The sequence below is a fragment of the Leopardus geoffroyi genome, chromosome B2, assembly GCF_018350155.1.
Source record: "Leopardus geoffroyi isolate Oge1 chromosome B2, O.geoffroyi_Oge1_pat1.0, whole genome shotgun sequence".
In the NCBI taxonomy this organism is placed as follows: Eukaryota; Metazoa; Chordata; class Mammalia; order Carnivora; family Felidae; genus Leopardus; species Leopardus geoffroyi.
Genome location: NC_059332.1, coordinates 102,884,327 through 102,902,731, shown reverse-complemented (window position 1 = coordinate 102,902,731; position 18,405 = coordinate 102,884,327). Strand labels below are relative to the sequence as shown.

At 41.6% G+C, this 18,405-nt stretch overlaps 1 protein-coding gene across 2 annotated transcripts in view; it reads left to right on the top strand.

Moving 5' to 3' along the window:
- Nucleotides 1-17,909, top strand: part of HS3ST5 (heparan sulfate-glucosamine 3-sulfotransferase 5) — a 155,253-nt gene extending 137,344 nt beyond the window's left edge. For both annotated transcript variants that reach the window (XM_045499331.1, XM_045499330.1), the window contains exons 3-4: nt 12,060-12,198; nt 15,687-17,909. In XM_045499331.1, the coding sequence (XP_045355287.1) occupies nt 12,092-12,198; nt 15,687-16,617 (1,038 nt within the window). In that variant the 5' untranslated portion in view covers nt 12,060-12,091 and the 3' untranslated portion in view covers nt 16,618-17,909. The remainder of the gene's footprint in view (nt 1-12,059; nt 12,199-15,686) is intronic.
- Nucleotides 17,910-18,405: the final 496 nt, after the last annotated feature.

The window sequence follows — 18,405 nt, the reverse complement described above, 5'->3', positions numbered from 1 at the left end:
ATTTCTGTGAATGTCTGTGAAGGGACTGATTTTCTCCTGGCTGGGTGATTAAGTAGGTGGGCTAAAACTGTATGTGAGTTTAAGGGAAAAGGAATAAAATAAAAGACACTTTCATTTCTGACAGGATGGTCAAACAGATACTCTGTATCACACTTGCTACTGAAATAACTAAAATGTATGCTGAGATAGCTAAAGGATATGTCTATCCTGTAAGTGTATAATTATATCTATACGGCTACTTGAAAGTAAGGAAGGACCAGAGCCCCAGAGTGAGATAAAATTGGGAAACCTGATTGGCGAGTGAGTTCCAAAGTGAGGATTACTCTGAGAATTTCTGCCAACTCTAGAATCCTTTTTCTTCCACTTTGATGGTTTTGCAGGCTCAGCTGTGAGAAAAATCACAGGAAGTGATCAGTGCAAGGAGCCTAAAGCAAGACAGTCATAAAAATAGTATTCTAGAGGATTGTACTGCCATTGTAAGAATGAATTAGAAGTAAGCCCGAATATTCCACAAGGAAATCAATTTTGGCACAGTGTAAAAGGACAGAACTCCCTGAAGATTGACAATCACAAACCGGTTCTCTCTGGAGTGTGGGGTTCTAGTTCATCCTACATGTGTGGTCCCAAAATCCCCAGGCAGGATCCCAGAGGACCATGCCCTCTGGCAACTGCAGAAGCAAATTTGTAATTCCTTCGGAAAACTCAACCTCAACCCCGGCTTCAAAGAGTACCAAAAAATAAAATTCCTTGGAAAATGAACAACCCAGAATGAAAATCACAGAACAAACAAGGAAATAAGACATTATGAGTAAAACAACAAACCCAAAGGTCTCAGATAATGAGATTGTCGACACAGAGTATAACATAGCTATGTTTAATGAAATCTACCAAAAGCTTGGAAATAAGAGCAGGGAACATGAGACCATAAAAAATAACCAACCCTACTTGAACAATATTAGATTCTAGAAAGTAATATGCAATCATTGAAATTTAAAATGCAGTGAATGTACTATCCAAAAGATTAGATACAGTGAAGATAGTGAACTGGGAGATAGATCTTAAGAAATGAACTAGAAAAGAAAAACGAAAAAGAAATGAACTAGAATTCTGTCCAAACGGGTAGAAAATATAAAATATAAGTTAAGAGTTATAGAGAATAGAATGAGAGGGTTTAACATAAATCTTATCAAGAGTTTCAGAAGGTAGTAGAAATAACATAAAAGAGGAATACTCAATGTGATAACGATTCCTATTTTTTTTTCCAAATTTATTGAAATTTACGAATTCTGAGAACCAGGAAACCTAGTAAATCCCAATTAGGATAAATGAAAAGGTTTCTTCTACACTAAGACCTACAGTAAAGCTACAGATCACCAAAGTGAAAGCGAAGATCTTAAAAGCAGAGTGAAAAGTTGGTTAAGTGTCCAACTTCGGCTCAGGTCATGATCTCACAGTCATGAGTTCGATCCCCGTGTCAGACTCTGTGCTGACAGCTCAGAGCCTGGAGCCTGCGTCTCTCTCTTTCTCTCTGCCTCTTTCCCCACTCATGCTGTCTCTCTCTCTCTCAAAAATAAATAAAAACATTTTTAAAAAATTTTAAAAAAGAACAGCTTGATTGTCAATTTTGAATCAGCACCAATGGAAACTGAAGACAGCGGTATTAATATATTTAATAGAACGTACTTCAAGAGAATAACCACCTCCCTTGAATTCTATACCCAGTCTTCCTTGTAAAAATAAGCATGAAAAAAGATGTTCGTATTTAAACACAAAGCCAGTGAATTTTCACCTAAAGACTTTTCCTAAAGGCAATTCTATTTCAAATGAAAGGTAATGATCCAAATGTTTATTGTATAAACAATAACAATAATAAAACTGTCTCTAATTAGTAAGGGGAAAATTCAGGCTAAGATGATAATCAAGCTGAAACTAAAATAATATAGCTGTTAAGAGCCCAGGCTTAGAAACAAGATTCTTGCCTCTGCCACTTGGTCAAGTTTCTTTTTTTTTTTTTTTTTTATGTTTATTTATTTTTGAGAGAGAGACAGAGCACAAGTTGGGGAGGGGCAGAGAGAGAGGGAGACACAGAATCTGAAGCAGGCTCCAGGCTCTGAGCTATCAGCACAGGGCCCAACGCAGGGCTTGAACCCACAAACCGTGAGATCATGACCTGAGCCGAAGTCAGTTCCTTAACCAACTAAGCCACCCAGGCGCCCCAGGCAAATTTCTTTAAATGGCAAATGAGTATGACACTAACCAACTTCACAGAGCCATTAAAAGCGATCATGTAGGTTAAGTACTTAATACTTAAATATTAACTTAGTGTGACTGGATACTAAGTGCCCAATATGTAATGTCCACCACTGTTACTCTTAATGATTATCTGAGAGAATTTTGAAACTTTTGTGTTGATTTGGTAATCAAAAAATCCATAGGATTCATACAAGTGCTTAGCACGTGACCCATTACCTACCACATGTAGGCATGGACAAAGACTCTCTCCTTGACTAAACTCCAGTCAGGTTCCCTGGAGCCCTCTTGTCATTGAGGCCTCAACCTTAGTCTGTAAGAATTGCAGACACACAGCACTAATGACTTGGTCTACCCTCCACTCCCATCCCCTCCACCACAAACACACACACACACACACACACACACACACACACACACACTAAAAGACTTGCACAAACTCTAGCAAGGCTTCTGGCAGCCTAAGGCCATATGCCTAAGGTGACCCCAGCCCTCCTAAAATTGCCTGCCCGCAACATCTCGGGGCTGTCAGTGGAATTTACTGTTTATTCCTGCCCAAACCTGCCATGTGCCCATGAACTCCCTCTTAAAGCAGTTACTTTAGAAAACTTATCATTATAAAGACTTTCTCTTGACCCTTTGAGATATACATCTACCACCCACACCTGTCTCCTTAAGGACCCAGAAATGCAGACCTTCAGAGAGGGATAGCTCTCACCCTTGTGCCTCTCAGTCCCTGGGGTGAGTATGCTGGGTGCCTTGTTCCCATTTGCAAAACTACCTCCTGTCCTGAAGATAGAAGAAGCTTGTTTTGCCTCCCGGTAAAAGCACCAATTAACAAACCCAGATGGCTTCGTCAAAGTGACCAACCCCTTCCCACTCCGTAATTTTTCACTTTCCTGACTCTGCTAGGGCCCTTCCGTCCCCACTCCCTCATCCCCCCCTTTAAACTCCCAGTCACCTCTACCAATCAGAGTGGAGTTCAGGTCTATACTGAGGTGTCTCCCCTGCTGCAGTAATAGCACTGAATAAAATCTGTCTTTACCACCGTTAGCTAGCGTCCAATTTTGTTCTTTAACACCACTCCATAAACGCGAGCTTTATGATAACATCGGAGCACATGGCCCTGGTGCCTCCTGGTGCTGACTGCTTTACCAGCGCCTGTGTTCTTTTGTTCTGGAGGTGATTACTAGCTCAAGAGCTCTTTACTGAAGACAAAACATCCTAAAACCTGTTTTGAAAAAGGACGAATTTTGGAAGAGAACATTTTAGTACTGTATTCTTTTAAACTAAGTTTCAAGTCACGCGTGGGCTCAACAGCTAACAAATCCTTCAGAAATTAGATCATCTTCATGGAGAAAACCGCGAAAAGAAAGAAGTACGACCTCTTTTTCCCTCTGGGAAGAAAAAAAAATTGAGGAAAATATTTCCGCCTTCGATACGAAATGTCACAACCTGTGTTTTCGGAATGGGAGGAAATTGTACTTCTGGCAAAAGGAAAATGAGATGCAAGAAGGCAGAGTGAGGCAAAAAGTGGATCCGTGGTTGCCTAGGGCTAAGGGGAGAGATGGGGATGCAGGGGAGGTGGGGGCCACTCCAGGACAGTGTTTCTTTCCAGGGTGGGAAACATGTTCTACAATTGACAAGTGGTGGTTGCACAACTCTGAGTATGCTAAAATCCATTGAATGTATACTTTTACATGCGTGGGTTGCATGGTATGTGAATTATGTCTCAATAAAGTGGGTACCGGGGCGCCTGGGTGGCTCAGTAGGTTGCGCGTCCGACTTCAGCTCAGGTCATTGATCTCACGGTCCGTGAGTTCGAGCCCCGCGTCAGGCTCTGTGCTGACAGCTCGGAGCCTGGAGCCTGCTTTGGATTCTGTGTCTCCCTCTCTCTGTCCCTCCCCCACTTGTGCTCTGTCTCTCTCTCTCTCTCTCTCTCTCAAAAATAAATAAACATTAAAAAAAAATTTTTTAATGTTTAATGTTAAATCAGTATCATTTTCAGTCATTATAAAAGAAATATATAGCTCAGTATTATGGAGATTAAAAGAGAGGAAAAGTCACTGCAGAGAACGTTTAATCAGCACTCCAATCAAATAAAAATTAATGATATAAATACCACCATATTTTAATTTAGTTATGGCACTAAAAGACATTTTATGTACATTATTTCTTTGATCCTCACCAAAAACAAGACATTTGTGAGAAAGGAAATAAGATTTGGAAACTGACTTTCTGTCGGGTACAGAATATTACACTTGATTTTACTGGGTGTGACAAGTAGAACTAATATACTATAAAATTGACTTTGGCTATACAAGGCAGAGCTTATCCAGTTAACTTGACCTCTTTAACAGCATGAGCCTAAAGTACTGGAATGACCTGCTTGGACGATGTATATTAACTTAAAATACCTGTATACTTGTCACCTGTATACTTGTCACCTCTCCCACTTACACTTTCCTATATAAACACAAGATTAGAGAAGGAAAGATTCTACTTCTAAACTCGCCAACAGGACGATTTATTAAACTCCAACAACCATTTAATGAAGCCAAAAGAAACTTTAGTGGGAAAAACACCCTTCTTCTATAAACATTAGTTACATATAGCAACGAGATACTGAGATTAAGACTAATTGGAATTCTATGCCAAAATAAAATTCAGTTCCCATCTCTTTCCTTAAGACATCATCCTACTAAATGAGACCCCTGAACAGAAGCAGAATTAACTGGCTCCTTTTTAAGTTCGATAATTACAAATGCACAATGAGTATCTTCCTGCAGACAGAGAGCCAGAGGACTACTCAAGCTAACACAATAATGGTAGCTGTGTGTGATAAATTATGTATGCATGATATCAAAAGCTGAATGGAGGGGAGAAATGGAGAACCCATTTGAAAATTTGGAATTTGCTCAACGCCACTCCTGCAGTATTTCCCAGGAGCGTAAGTGCTAAGCACAGCACAGTCATAAGCTCTACAGTTCTGTATAATTTATCAACTTTTTTCCTTTTCATTTCTAACATTGACCCTTCATGGTTAACTGAAGAAACAAAGAGCTAAATAGCTTCCTCAGCCATTTGATAGAGCAATTATGAGCATCCTGACTGATACATTTTCTGCCTAATCTACTAACAAATGGTGTCCATTTTCCTCTTAATCTACACCCTGTCTCCACATTCGACTTGACACGTGCAGAACGCTCCTTTCCATGCCCTTGTTCTTGCGCCCCTCTTCATTTGTTTCTTTGTCGTTACAGCTCTCTTATGTGATCATTATAATAGGAGAAAAGCGAATTCTTTATGACAATTTTCCTCAGCTGCCCTTGGTTAATTTTTTTCAAAATGTGATTCCTATGGGTTCTCTGACAGCTGGGCAAATTGAAAGCTAATCAGCAGAATCTTTCTGAAGTGTCTGTTTCTTTCCAAAGAAATTTCGTGTCTTAGAACGAGAGGATTGGTGTTCATGGTGATCGGCAATGTAATGTGATAGAGCCATCTTGAAGGGGGTCCAACTGTTTAAAACTGGGGGGTGATAAGAAAAATTGAGATTTACCTCAGGCACTAACTTCCCCACGCTGCAATTGTCTTTACTTCCTCAGACATTAATCTGTCATTATAAGAACACTCATTTAGTGGTCTTCTGGTGGAATCCCTTAGGTTGAGAGAACTTTAGACCCAGAAGGTCTGAACTCATCCCTTGAAAGCCCTTTGTTTCTTGGGTGGGAAAAAAAAAAAAAAAAAAAAAGATCTGGGAGGTTAAATGATTTACCCATGATCACATAGCAGGTGAGTAGCAGGTTAGTTTGAACTTGCCTGGTTTTGGAGTGCCTGGGTGGCTCATTCAGTTAAGCAGCCAACTCTTGCTTTTGGCTCACGTCATGATCTCCCGGTTGTGAGATCAAGCCCGGCTTTGGGCTCTCCACTGAGCATGCAGCTTGCTTGGGCTTTCTCTCTCTCCCTCTCATTTTGCTCCTCCCCTGCTCTTGCACACGCCCTCTCTCTCAAAATAAATAAACATTTTTTAAAAAAAAGATGTGGCATAGGGTCGCCTGGGTGGCTCAGTTGGTTAAGCCTCCAACTTCGGCTCAGGTCATGATCCTGTGGTTGGTGAGTTCAAGCCCCACGTCCGGCTCTGTGCTGACAGCTCGGAGCCTGGAGCCTGCTTCAGATTCTGTGTCTCCCTCCCTCTTTCTCTGCTCCTCCCACACTCGTGTTCTGTCTGTCTGTCTCTCTCTCTCAAAAATTAATAAGCTTAAAAAAAAAAAGATGTGGTGTAGATACACAATGGAATATTATCCATAAAAAAAGAATGAATTATTGCCATGTGCAACATGGATAGATCTAGAGGCTATAATACTAAGTCAGAGAAAGATAAATACCATATAAGTTCACTCATATGTGGAACTTAAGAAACAAAATAAAGAAACAAAGAGTCAAATAAAAAAACCAGATTCTTAAATATAGAGAGCAGACTGATGGTTACCAGAGGAGAGGTGGGGTAGGGGGAAGTGGGTGAAATAGGTAAAGGGTTTTAAGAGTACACATATCAGGGGGTGCCTGGGTGGCCCAGTTGGTTGGGCATCTGACTTTGGCTCAGGTCATGATCTCGCAGTCCGTGGGTTCAGGCCCCATGTCGGGTTCTGTGCTGACAGCTCGGAGCCTGGAACCTGTTTTGGATTCTGTGTCTCCCTCTCTGCCCCTCCCCTGCTCATCCGTGCGCACTCTCTCTCTTTCTGTCTCTCTCAAAAATAAAAAAACATTAAAAAAATTTTTTAAAAAAAGAGTACACTTTTCAGGATGAGCACTGAGAAATGTATGGAATCGTTGAATCACTATATTGTACACCTGTAACTAATATAACACTGTATGTTAATTATACCAGAAATACATACATGTACATATTTTAAAATAAATAATCAATGAAGGGCATTATACGTTAGAAATGACCTCACTTCTCCATCAATGCAAAAAAAAAAAAAAAAAAAAAAAACCTAAACGGACTATAAGGGAATAAAAAAAAGTTGTAAGTAATATAGCAACCAAAAAAAAAAAAAAAACCAGCAGAAGAAAAGAAAAAGAAATGATACAGTGAATATGAAAACCACTTTGTAAAGTATTGAAAACATTACTTTTCTGTAAGAACAGCACCTTTCATTTTCATCATCATTATCATCGCTTACTAATATTTTTTCTTTGTTTTATCAGGTACAAACCATCCCACCATCCCAAATGCCCCTGTTGCCTGCCCCTCCATGGAAACTCTTTTCCTCTTTTACTTTTTTTCACCTCCCCATCTTCCACTTCAAGTTCAATGGCAGGTAATTTGGGTGGAGTTAAGTGGTTTTGTCTGCTCTCATCAATCAATGAACAAGTATTTATTAAGAGTCTCCCAGGTGAGCATCCAGAGTTCTATGAGTGGCATTGCAATCAAGGGGCCACATTCTTTGGGGTCAGATAATTCTGCATTTAAATTCTCCTTTTGCATTTACCAGCTCCATGCCCTTGGGTAAATAATCTGCTCATCTCTCTGCTCTTCGGCTTCCATCAGAAAAAATAAAATAGATAATACTTCACAGTGCCGTTGTACAACATGAGATGATAAATGTGGGAGAAAGTAACAGAGAGCATATGCTCAATAAATGTAGTTCCCGTCCGCTTCATAAGGCTGTTACTAAATGAGCTAATGCTCAGGAGACAGTTATGCTTTCCTTGGAATAATTCTGCTCTGTGAGTTTGGTTGTTTTTAATGAACTTCGCTGCTATTGTTTCTGTTACTGTTTTTACTGCTACCGGGGGCTTGTGGTAACCATGTCTACAAGCTTTTGAGCAGCGCTTGAACATATCTTTATTATTATTATTTCTGAGTTCCCTTATTTCTTTGTTTCAGCTTGGGAATCATTTCTTTTCTTTGCTTAGTGCTGCTTTGAAGAAACAGCCAGATGTCTATACAAGTTGTCGTTTCTGGCCATGTACTCTGTTCTTTAGCTACTCTGCTTTGTTCAGCTAAGATACCGTGTCTATTAAAGCTTTAGCAGTCTGGAGAAACTATAATTGTGCCGTTCTTGGCACACCAAATGAAAAACACTGAGAGATTAAAAACTGGAGATGAAGGGGGCCTTCTGTGTCACTATAGGTCTTTAACCTTTTTCTATACATAAAAAGAAATAATAAACCTTAAAAAAATGTTATATACCTTGCCTATTACCAGTATGACTGCTGTGATGTAAGATTTTTAAAATATCCATTAAAGTTGGCCTAGCCAAAAGAAGGAACTTTGGATAATTTAACCTTCTTCCCAGTTTAATACTGTTTTTGGTAAAACTTTAGATGGTGTGGCTTCTCTTTGGTTTGAATCCTCAGACCAAGAACAACAACTCCCAGCTTTTAAGACTCAGGCAGACCCTGAACCACTTCATGATGGAAACCAAAGAGGCATCTCGAATGTTAAATTCACCAAGTACCTTTGGTTCCCTGAGCAGGGTTGATTCAGGGGATGCTAGGGTACTGTCTCTTAGTTTATATATAGTCTGAGACTGATTACAGAACAAAATGCGATTTCACTTCCCGTGTCCTGGAGACACTTATTCAGAACTACTGATCTGGCTTCCGCATTTCTCAAAAATTCCAAGAGATTTCAGCCTAACACAGTAAGAGTTCATTTTTTGTCTCTCTTTTTGGTAATTCTTTGCTTTGCCATCTTGCTTTGAGGAGCGAATATAGTGTTACCATTCTCATATTTCACAGTAATTTCCATTGAAAGTTATTTATATTAGAAATAGGCTTACATTTTCCACAATCCAATTATACTATTAATGAGAACTGCACTCACTGCATTCTCTTCTTCCTTAAAATTGTAAGAACAACTACATCAATCTCCCGAAGGTATTCGTTATGCTTCATTTTTGTCAAGTGCCCGGACATTCATTAAGTTCTATCCCGCGTTATCTTACTGAAGGCTCATGTCATCACAACCCCGTGAGACAGACATCATTATCTTCATCGTACAGATGAGGATACCCAAACCCAGAGAGTTTCAGTTATCAAACTAAACCAAAGTGTTACTCGGGGGTCTTTGACTCCCAATCCAGTGGTCTTTGCACTGCATCATGGATGACTCATTCATATTAGCCGAGCGCTCGAATAAGAATTTTAGTTCTCCTCAGCACCCTAGTAGACTTGAGGGCGTGTAATGGGCCTGCCACAAGTAGAGGAGGCAGTGTCAACAAATGTGTCAAGAATGAGGTTTCCCGGGGCGCCTGGGTGGCTTGGTGGGTTAAGTATCCAACTTCGGCTCAGGTCATGATCTCACGGTCCGTGAGTTCGAGCCCCGCGTCGGACTCTGTGCTGATAGCTCAGAGCCTGGAGCCTGTTTCAGATTCTGTGTCTCCCTCTCTCTCTGCCCCTCCCCTGTTCATGCTCTGTCTCTCTCTGTCTCAAAAATAAATAAACGTTAAAGATTAAAAAAAAAAAAAATTAAAAAAAAAAAAAAAAAAGAATGAGGTTTCCCAAAGAGAGAGAAACCCCCAGGGGGTCTATTTAAGGCATCTCAGACATAAGCTGCACTGGCCGGAACAGCTTATCCCACGGAGCAAAACTTCCATGGTAACACCTGGACTTATCATAAAAGGAGGGTCTATAGGTGGAGTATTGGAGCCTTTGAGAATGAAAGATCCTCAGTGGCCGTAGAAAAAATTGTGGCTCCTACTCAGTCTGGTTTCATAACCTACTGTTTACCAGATGGCACATGCATTGCTGTAGAGAGCTTGAGAGCTTCGTTGTGGGATTCTCCTGAATCTTGGGCTAATTCCTCAGCGGCCTCCATTATTCCTCAGTCCTTTTCTTTCCTGCCTGCCAACCTTGAGCAGAGTGCAGCCGTGACGTAGCTCCACAGCCTTACTCCCCCTACACGCAAATGTCTCTCCCGTGTTAGCTCTAAGCCCAGCAGTTACCCTCTGTTCCCATACTTACCGACACGATGGGCCTGACCCACTCCTCCTCACTAATGGGCAGTATATTGGGATTTCCTCCTCCAAAATCCGCATCCACCAGGATCACCCTCCGCGGGAAGGTATTCACAGGATCTGAGAGTCTTGGAGGAAATGTAGGAAAGCCATTCCAGGCCAGTGAGGAAGCTGACAAAAGCAGAGAGATGAGAGCGAAGAGGGATGAGAGGCAGCAAGGACGCTGGCCTGAAGGGCACAGAGGCTGCTGCTGGGGAGTAATAATAACACGGACGGAAGCTGAGTCTCCAAGCTGGAACCTCGGAAGGAGGGGCCCGCACTTCCAAGAAAAGATTGGACTGGGTCAGCAAATAACCAAAAACGGGAGGGCAGAATAACTTGGGTGAGGAAGAATAATCAGACTATATGGGCCATAGGAAATGCGCAAGGAGAATATCCCCAGATGTTAAGAAATAAGGGAGGCATCCTGTGCCTCAGAAGGCAAAGCAGGAAGAAATTAAGGAGAGAGTTTTCTAAACTTCGTATCTGAAGAGGAAAACAAGACAGTAAAAAATGACTAAGTTTTGTGTGTCATTCACTCCACTGTAAAACACACACACACACACACACACACACACACACACACATGATGCAAGATTAATTCAGACCCATTAAAATGGAATCTCTGAAGGTGGTAGCAGGTGTGCATTTCCTAAAGTTCCTGCAAGCTCCCGATAGAGAACCCCCTGCCTAGAGAGCAAAGCAGATAGATTCTGGGCTCAGCGCCTTTTCTTCTTGTACGTCAGTGAGCAGGTCTAGCCCACTGCTGTACTCAGATAGGGTTTATCTGAGAATTACCTGAACTACCTCTTTCCCTTCTCTTCCCCGTCTTACCTACACACAAGGAAAGATGTTCGAAGTGGTAACCACAGGCTCATCGAGTCCCTGCAAAGACCCTTCTTACTGCCTCCTCTCTGCTTTTGTCCTCAGCCCTTTCTCTCCCCACCCTCAGCTCCTGTGTCCATCCAGGCCAGCCTTCCTTCGCTTCTCAAACTGGCCAAGCATTTTTCCTCCGCACTATTTTCGTGCGTGCTGGTTCCTCTGCCGTTGCCCTGTCCTCCTTGCTTCTCATCCTCAGGTGTCAGGTCAACTGTCACTTCTTCAGCAAAGACTGAATAGGTTCCTCCTGTTATTCTCTCTCAGCGGATCCTGTTCCTTTGTTATTACCGTCTGTGAATATATGTGAATCCTACGTTTGCTAGTCAATATCTCTCTTCGCCACTAGACCATAGACTCCCATGTTGCCCACTATCTCTTTAGCACCTGGTACACAATATAGCACGTAGGACATGTTCCATAAATATTTATTCACTGTGTGTTGGATGAATATGGCTCTTATCTCCCTCTTTTGGGATTCCTTCCTCCAGCCTCCTCACCAGATCATGCACTACATTCCACAGACAGAGCATGCGTGGGGGAGGGGTAGAGCGAGGGAGACACAGAATCTGGAGAGGCTCCAGTCTCTGACCGATCGGCACACAGCCTGACGTGGGGGTTGAACTCACAGACTGCGAGATCATGACCTGAGCCGAAGTCGGTCGCTCAGCCAACTGAGCCACCCAGGTGCCCCTCTTCCCCCTAGTTTAGTATTTGCTCTTATAACATGGGCCAGGAAAAGGAAGACAAGTTTTGGGAAATACCTGTTATATCATGAACATAGTTAAGGTTGGTATGGGATCTTTTCTTCATGAAGCATCACTTCCCATACAGCCTGTACTCCCACCCCTCCAAGGCTTTGTGACAATCCACAGAGCCTATTAGAGATGACTGCTGATGAGTCCCCTTCTATCCCTTGTCTCTCAGGCTGCAGAAGTCCTGAAGGTTGATGGAGGGCCATGCTATTCAAACAGCAGGCGTGGCTGAGACAGAAGCTCCTGGTGCTGGGAAGCCTTGCCGTTGGGAGTCTCCTGTATCTAGTCGCCAGAGTTGGGAGCTTGGATAGGTAGGTAATTAAACACATACTCATGCCCATGTGACTTCAAGTGTCTCTTGATTTACACTTCCCTAGGACATAATCTTAAATCCATCCATTTGTTTTCCTCTCTCAAAATTCCCAAGAAACACGCTTTTCTGCAGTATTGATTTTGATTTATTGAGCCTTTGAAAAAAAGAGATCCAAGTTGCTCAAGCCAAGGTGTTCGTCAAGATCCATTTGTATTCTCTGTGCGTTGACATTTGTTTTCAGAGAAGGGATAAAGCAGTAAAAATGTCATTTACGAGAGCTCAGTGTGGTCTGTGTGCATCTGGTTGTTGACCTCTAGCCATAGCAAAATGGTGATGTTGTATTTATTTATCTTCATTTTGAAATTTATGAGTGAGCAATTAGTGTGCTACCGCAAGAGTTAAGATTATGTATGAGCCTGTAAAGTAGCTCATCAAGTTTGGAATCCATTGCCTTGGAAAGATGGCTGTAGGCTTGGGGAGTTTTGACCATGTTAATTAGGTCTGGTTTCAAGGAGCTGAAAGTATCAGATGAGGAGGCTGTCGCTCAGAGTAATTGCCCAGAAAACAATGGAAAATCCATGGAGAGGAAATTTACAGAGGTAGCATTTTGGCTGTAAATAAGCAAACAGTTGAGAGATGATACTAGTCTTACAGAAGTCCCAGCAATATCAGCTGGCTTGACATTGAGTGGCTCTGGACTGTCCCACATTTGGTATGATTGGAAAGGACAGAGAAGTTAATTTCTGGAACGCAAAGTTTCCTTCTTTGCCCTTTAAAATCAAGTCTTGCACCGGAAAGACTGAGGAATTCAATTCCCATTTTTCATGAAAATGCAGCCACACTTAAAACTACCTTCCTTACAGTTCTCCTTTTCTAATCTCTTAGAGCTTATCAATTGGTTATTTAACAAATAATGTTGCAGTGGTTTTTATTTTCCTTCAGCCAGTGTCAGTTTGGGTAAAGTGAACCCCTCTGATGCTTTTCAATTCAAAATTCCTAAGTAAACTTCCCACCCAGTGGTTTGCTGACTATGAGAAACGGTAGTATCCAGGCTTATCACTGACTTCGAGTAGTTTTCTAGAGTAGTACTTAGTTATTAGTGAAAAGCTTGGAGGTGGGCACCATTGTCCTAGGTCCCTACTGGAATTTTTATGTCCAGATCTTTCAATACCTTTAGTTAGCTTCCAATCATTTTCCTTTTATTGAGCAATTGATCCAATGATCATTAACATATTAGTTACTTAGTTGATGACTTTTTCGTTTTTAACTTGGTCTCTAGTCTCCAATGGGGTAGCTTTTACAAGGAATTGAACTGTTTGGTGGGCTTTCCCGAAACCTCTCATTTGAGAGTTTGAACAGATGATGCCTAAAATTGACACGCACTTACTTAGGCCTATCCTTTAGTAACTGAGGACCCTGCTCTTCGGGAGGGAGGCTGAGCTCCAATACTCCTGCTCCTCCTGGTCCTAAGATTCCATGTTTTTCCCATGTCTGAGGCCCATGCACAGAACCTACTCTTCAGGAAAGGGAAATAATATATTGTCTCCTATTGTGAGTCAGGAAGTCAAAAAAGCAACTGTTCTGCAGGGTATGAGCTCCCAAGGTGGAAGATAGAAAGAGGACAGGAGGAAAGAAGGAAAATGGCCCTGTTTCAGCCTCTCAGCCAGAGTTCCGCAAGAGAATTAAGTCCTTACAGAAAAGGCGTGGATTGACTGTCTCTTCATTTCTCCCAAGGAAGGCACAAGCCTCATTTTGGATGCGCAGGCGAGAAGTCCATCCATTACATTCAATGGATGCCTTAGGGAATTAGGGCTTAATTTTGAACCAGAACCCAAGACGAGCTAAAAGATGAATTTGCAATATCCCAGTCAATGTGACAATAAAAAATATCGTTGTATGTGTTGCTACTTTCATATCTTCCATTTAGAACTCTAGCGTATCAATCCTGTTAACGAATCTATAAACACAAAATTCACGCTTCCCTAAAATATGTAATGTAGCACACCCCATTATTTTTGTCATATTCCATATTTTCACGTTTTCTACAATGAGCATGGGTTGTTTCTAAAATCAGAAAAGACAAACATCACAAATAATATGTGAGTGTAATTTTCCATACGCATTATGACAGATGTTTGGACAGGCCAAACCCTTTTCCCTCAATTCTTCGGAATGTGTTGGTGAAGGTTTTCTCTTCTCCCTTTAATTATAAACATCAGAGAAGATAAGAACGGTATAATAGGGTCTCTTGGGAAAAGCAAGAGACAGCCTCATTGCCACAGAGAGGGGAACATAGACTCCAAATAATTAGGGTAACTAGAAGCTTCAGTTGGAGGATTGGCTTAACAGCCATCCTGACTAATACTATACCCTTTAACAAGAAGGCTAAAATGCCTTCTCAGATAAACTCAGGGATGTTATAATGAGTTTCAGCTAGATTCCAGACTGTTACCCAAAAGGAAACTCAATTTGCCACCCATATTTATTGGCCATGCCAAATCAAGCCGGGACTCTAGTCTGGTATCATTATGATCGTTACCACAGCTTTCTCTCTGTAAAAAGCAGTGGTGGTTGTTCATTATTTAGGGCAATGTTGAAGTGGAAATCCTCCTTTCTGGTTCCATCCATTGCATTCCTTCCTTCACGAGCTTGAGCGCCATAATTTACATGGGTTTGGCAGTGAGGACCTGAGGCTTCCTGCCCTGCCAAAGTCTTGTTGATTTCTGGTCCAGGGCAGGGGGGCGAGGGGGTAGGTGATAGATAGCAGTTGCTGATGGCATGGGGTTTGTTCCTACATTCAGCAAAGCAGAAACATAATCTTGACCCCTTTAGATAGAAAGAGAAAGAGAAGCAGAAGAAATATAGTACTTGTCTAGCTGTCCCCAAGGCCAACGGCAGAAATTCTCATAGAATGAAAAAGCTCAGCAAATGCCAGGATTGGATTTTTGCAGGTTGATGATACAAATAGCCACGGGCAGAGCCTGGGACCTCTATCCAGATTACATCTCAGGGATTTTTAAGAGCCACATGAACGCTGCTGAGCTGCAAGAAAATAATACCACATGAAACCCAAAAGACGCGGCTTCCTAGCCACCCTTCCGCCTCGCAGCTGAAGATTATAATCTCCTGCCTCTCACGTTTTCTAAATGATGCTAACTCGTGGGCTGTGAAAAGGCTATTAGTATGGCTGGTGTCGCTTGTCTGTCCTGTACTGTGAACATAAGTACACGCTGTAGTCAATTAAGTGCTTGGTGAATAAAAATTTTAAGGAGCACTAATAAAAATAATCCCATCAATTATGTGTGCTCCATTTAATACAGGGTTGCTTAAAATAAAATTTCCCAAACATATGTTCATTATGGATTGCAGCGGGCTGGGAACCAGTAGTGTTATTTATGCATTTAAAGTCCTACTCTGACTAGGGAAGCAGAAAAGTGACAAGTTAGTTGCAATGAGCTTCTAAGAGCCTCTTTCTGTTGCTTTCAGGCTACAACCCATTTGCCCCATCGAAGGACGATTCGGAGCCCGCAGCCAGGCCGAATTCCCTCTCCGCGCCCTGCAGTTTAAGCGGGGCCTGCTGCACGAGTTCCGGAAGGGCAATACTTCCAAGGAGCAAGTTCGCCTTCATGACCTGGTCCAGCAGCTCCCCAAGGCCATTATCATTGGGGTGAGGAAAGGAGGCACAAGGGCCCTGCTTGAGATGCTGAACCTCCATCCAGCGGTGGTCAAAGCCTCTCAAGAAATCCACTTCTTTGACAATGATGAGAATTATGCCAAGGGAATTGAGTGGTATAGGAAAAAGATGCCTTTTTCCTACCCGCAGCAAATCACAATTGAAAAGAGCCCAGCATATTTTATCACGGAGGAGGTTCCGGAAAGGATTTACAAAATGAACTCATCCATCAAGTTGTTGATCATTGTCAGGGAGCCAACCACAAGAGCTATTTCTGATTACACTCAGGTGCTAGAGGGGAAGGAGAGGAAGAATAAAACTTACTACAAGTTTGAGAAGCTGGCAATAGACCCAAATACCTGCGAAGTGAACACAAAATACAAGGCGGTAAGAACCAGCATCTACACCAAACATCTGGAAAGGTGGTTAAAATACTTTCCGATTGAGCAATTTCACATTGTGGACGGAGATCGCCTCATCACGGAACCTCTGCCAGAACTTCAGCTTGTGGAGAAGTTCCTAAATCTTCCCCCGAGGATAAGTCAATACAATTTATATTTCAATGCTACCAGAGGGTTTTACTGCTTGCGATTTAACATTATCTTTAATAAGTGCCTGGCGGGCAGCAAGGGACGCATTCATCCAGAGGTGGACCCCTCTGTCATTACCAAATTGCGCAAATTTTTTCACCCTTTCAATCAAAAATTTTACCAGATCACTGGGAGGACATTGAACTGGCCCTAAAATAATAAGTCATATAACACTATGTGTTGTGGCTGGAGACTCACAATGTCTCCCCTAGATTAAAAATATGCACTTTTCTTAGACACAGCTATCCGAGTCATTTTTCCATGTATACTTGTACATACGCAGTGTGTGACCAAATATAAGATCAATTCTTTTTCTATTGAAAATTGACAAAAAACAAAACAAAACAGTTTGCCGTCTGAGTAGTTGCTATTGACGAAAAGAAAAGCTATTAACGAAATTGAGCTATTGACGAAAAGAAAAGATGGTGGTATTGGGGGAAAGTGACTTCAGCTATCCTCAGAGAGTTAGTCTTCCTTTGAGTCAGAATTTGTCGCCCGCCATTTTCATAGATTTAAGCCAAAAGATTATGTGTGAAAACGCACCAATGGCTGTGAAGCTTCAGGAGGTAGAGGATCCAGTCATGCCTTCTTTTCTAAGGGAAAGCTGGCTCTTTAATTCAGAGACTGAACTGGTGCCATGAAAACAGAAAATACTATTTTCTTATTATGTCAAAGAATGTCTTGTCTCATAAACTTGACACTGTTCCAAAGTTCCTGTGGTGATTTTGCACTATTGTTTTCTCGTAGAGACCATGGTGTCTGTCACACGTGGCATGTCAATCACACATTTGAAAGTTAAGTCCTTTCACTTCCATGTCCTACGTCCACAAAGAGAAATGTCATGTACATACTGTATATTGTTGTAAATACTGGTTTCACACTAAGTAATTCTATTTTGTAAACTGAATATGGCTATTTAATTTATTGTGAAAATTAAATTTATTGTGGTATTTAAAAATGGAATGGATTAAAATTACTCTATGTGCAACCTTTTTATTCCCCCCCCTCATTTTGTTTTACGTGCCCCCTGCTGGCTCCCCAAATCAAGGCTGTTTGTGTGCACGCCAACGGGCTTGGAAAGATGCGCTGCTCAGTTAGATTTCTGTACCCTTGTGAAAATGCTTTTATGGAGCGGGGTTGAGGATCTTAAAGAAAACATCTCAGCCATCTGGAAACCTAGTAATACAGCCACCTCAAAGAATAGTAGCCGCTACTCCTGCTGCAACTTTGTAACAATTAATTTACTTGCAGTTTTACCACTGTGCCGGGAGAGAGACAGAAATACTTTAACATAATCAAGGCATAGAAGAATCCCAATTTCATTTGAACCTCTAATCAGAGTCAGACCAGTAGAGAAATTAAATAAAATAAGATCAGAAAACTTGTGTGGCCTCTGTACTGAAAGCTGCTGATGCTTCAAAAATGAATACAAACGCCCCCCCCCCCCCCCAAAAAAGGAATACAAACTCTCAGAACTCCCTCTTTGAGATGAAAATATATCAGTCTCCTCAGAAAGGATCAAATGCGTACTGTTGCTCTTACTAACATAAACATATGGCTCATATTTCCAGCCAGAGAAATTAATGCTAAATTGGGTGCTTGCTAACATCAGATACACTGTACCATGCTTAAATATAATTCAGAAAACCATGGAAAGAGGTATCAACCACAAGAACAAAAAGAGGGATTTTTCACGATCATAGCTGCTCATCCGGTAGAAAATGTTTAGGGGAGTTTTACTCCACATCACGTTGAGAGTGCCTAGAGAAATCAGCGAATTACCATGGGTTCCCTTTGGATTGTAATAAGCGTTGATTTTCTCCATGAGTTGTTTATTCTGTCCAGTGATTTGATGGTGAACTTGCCTAAATAAATAGCCCTTTCCCCTCTGGTGTTGGTATATATTGCTTCTCAAGCTACAGCCTTAGTAATCATCTCTACT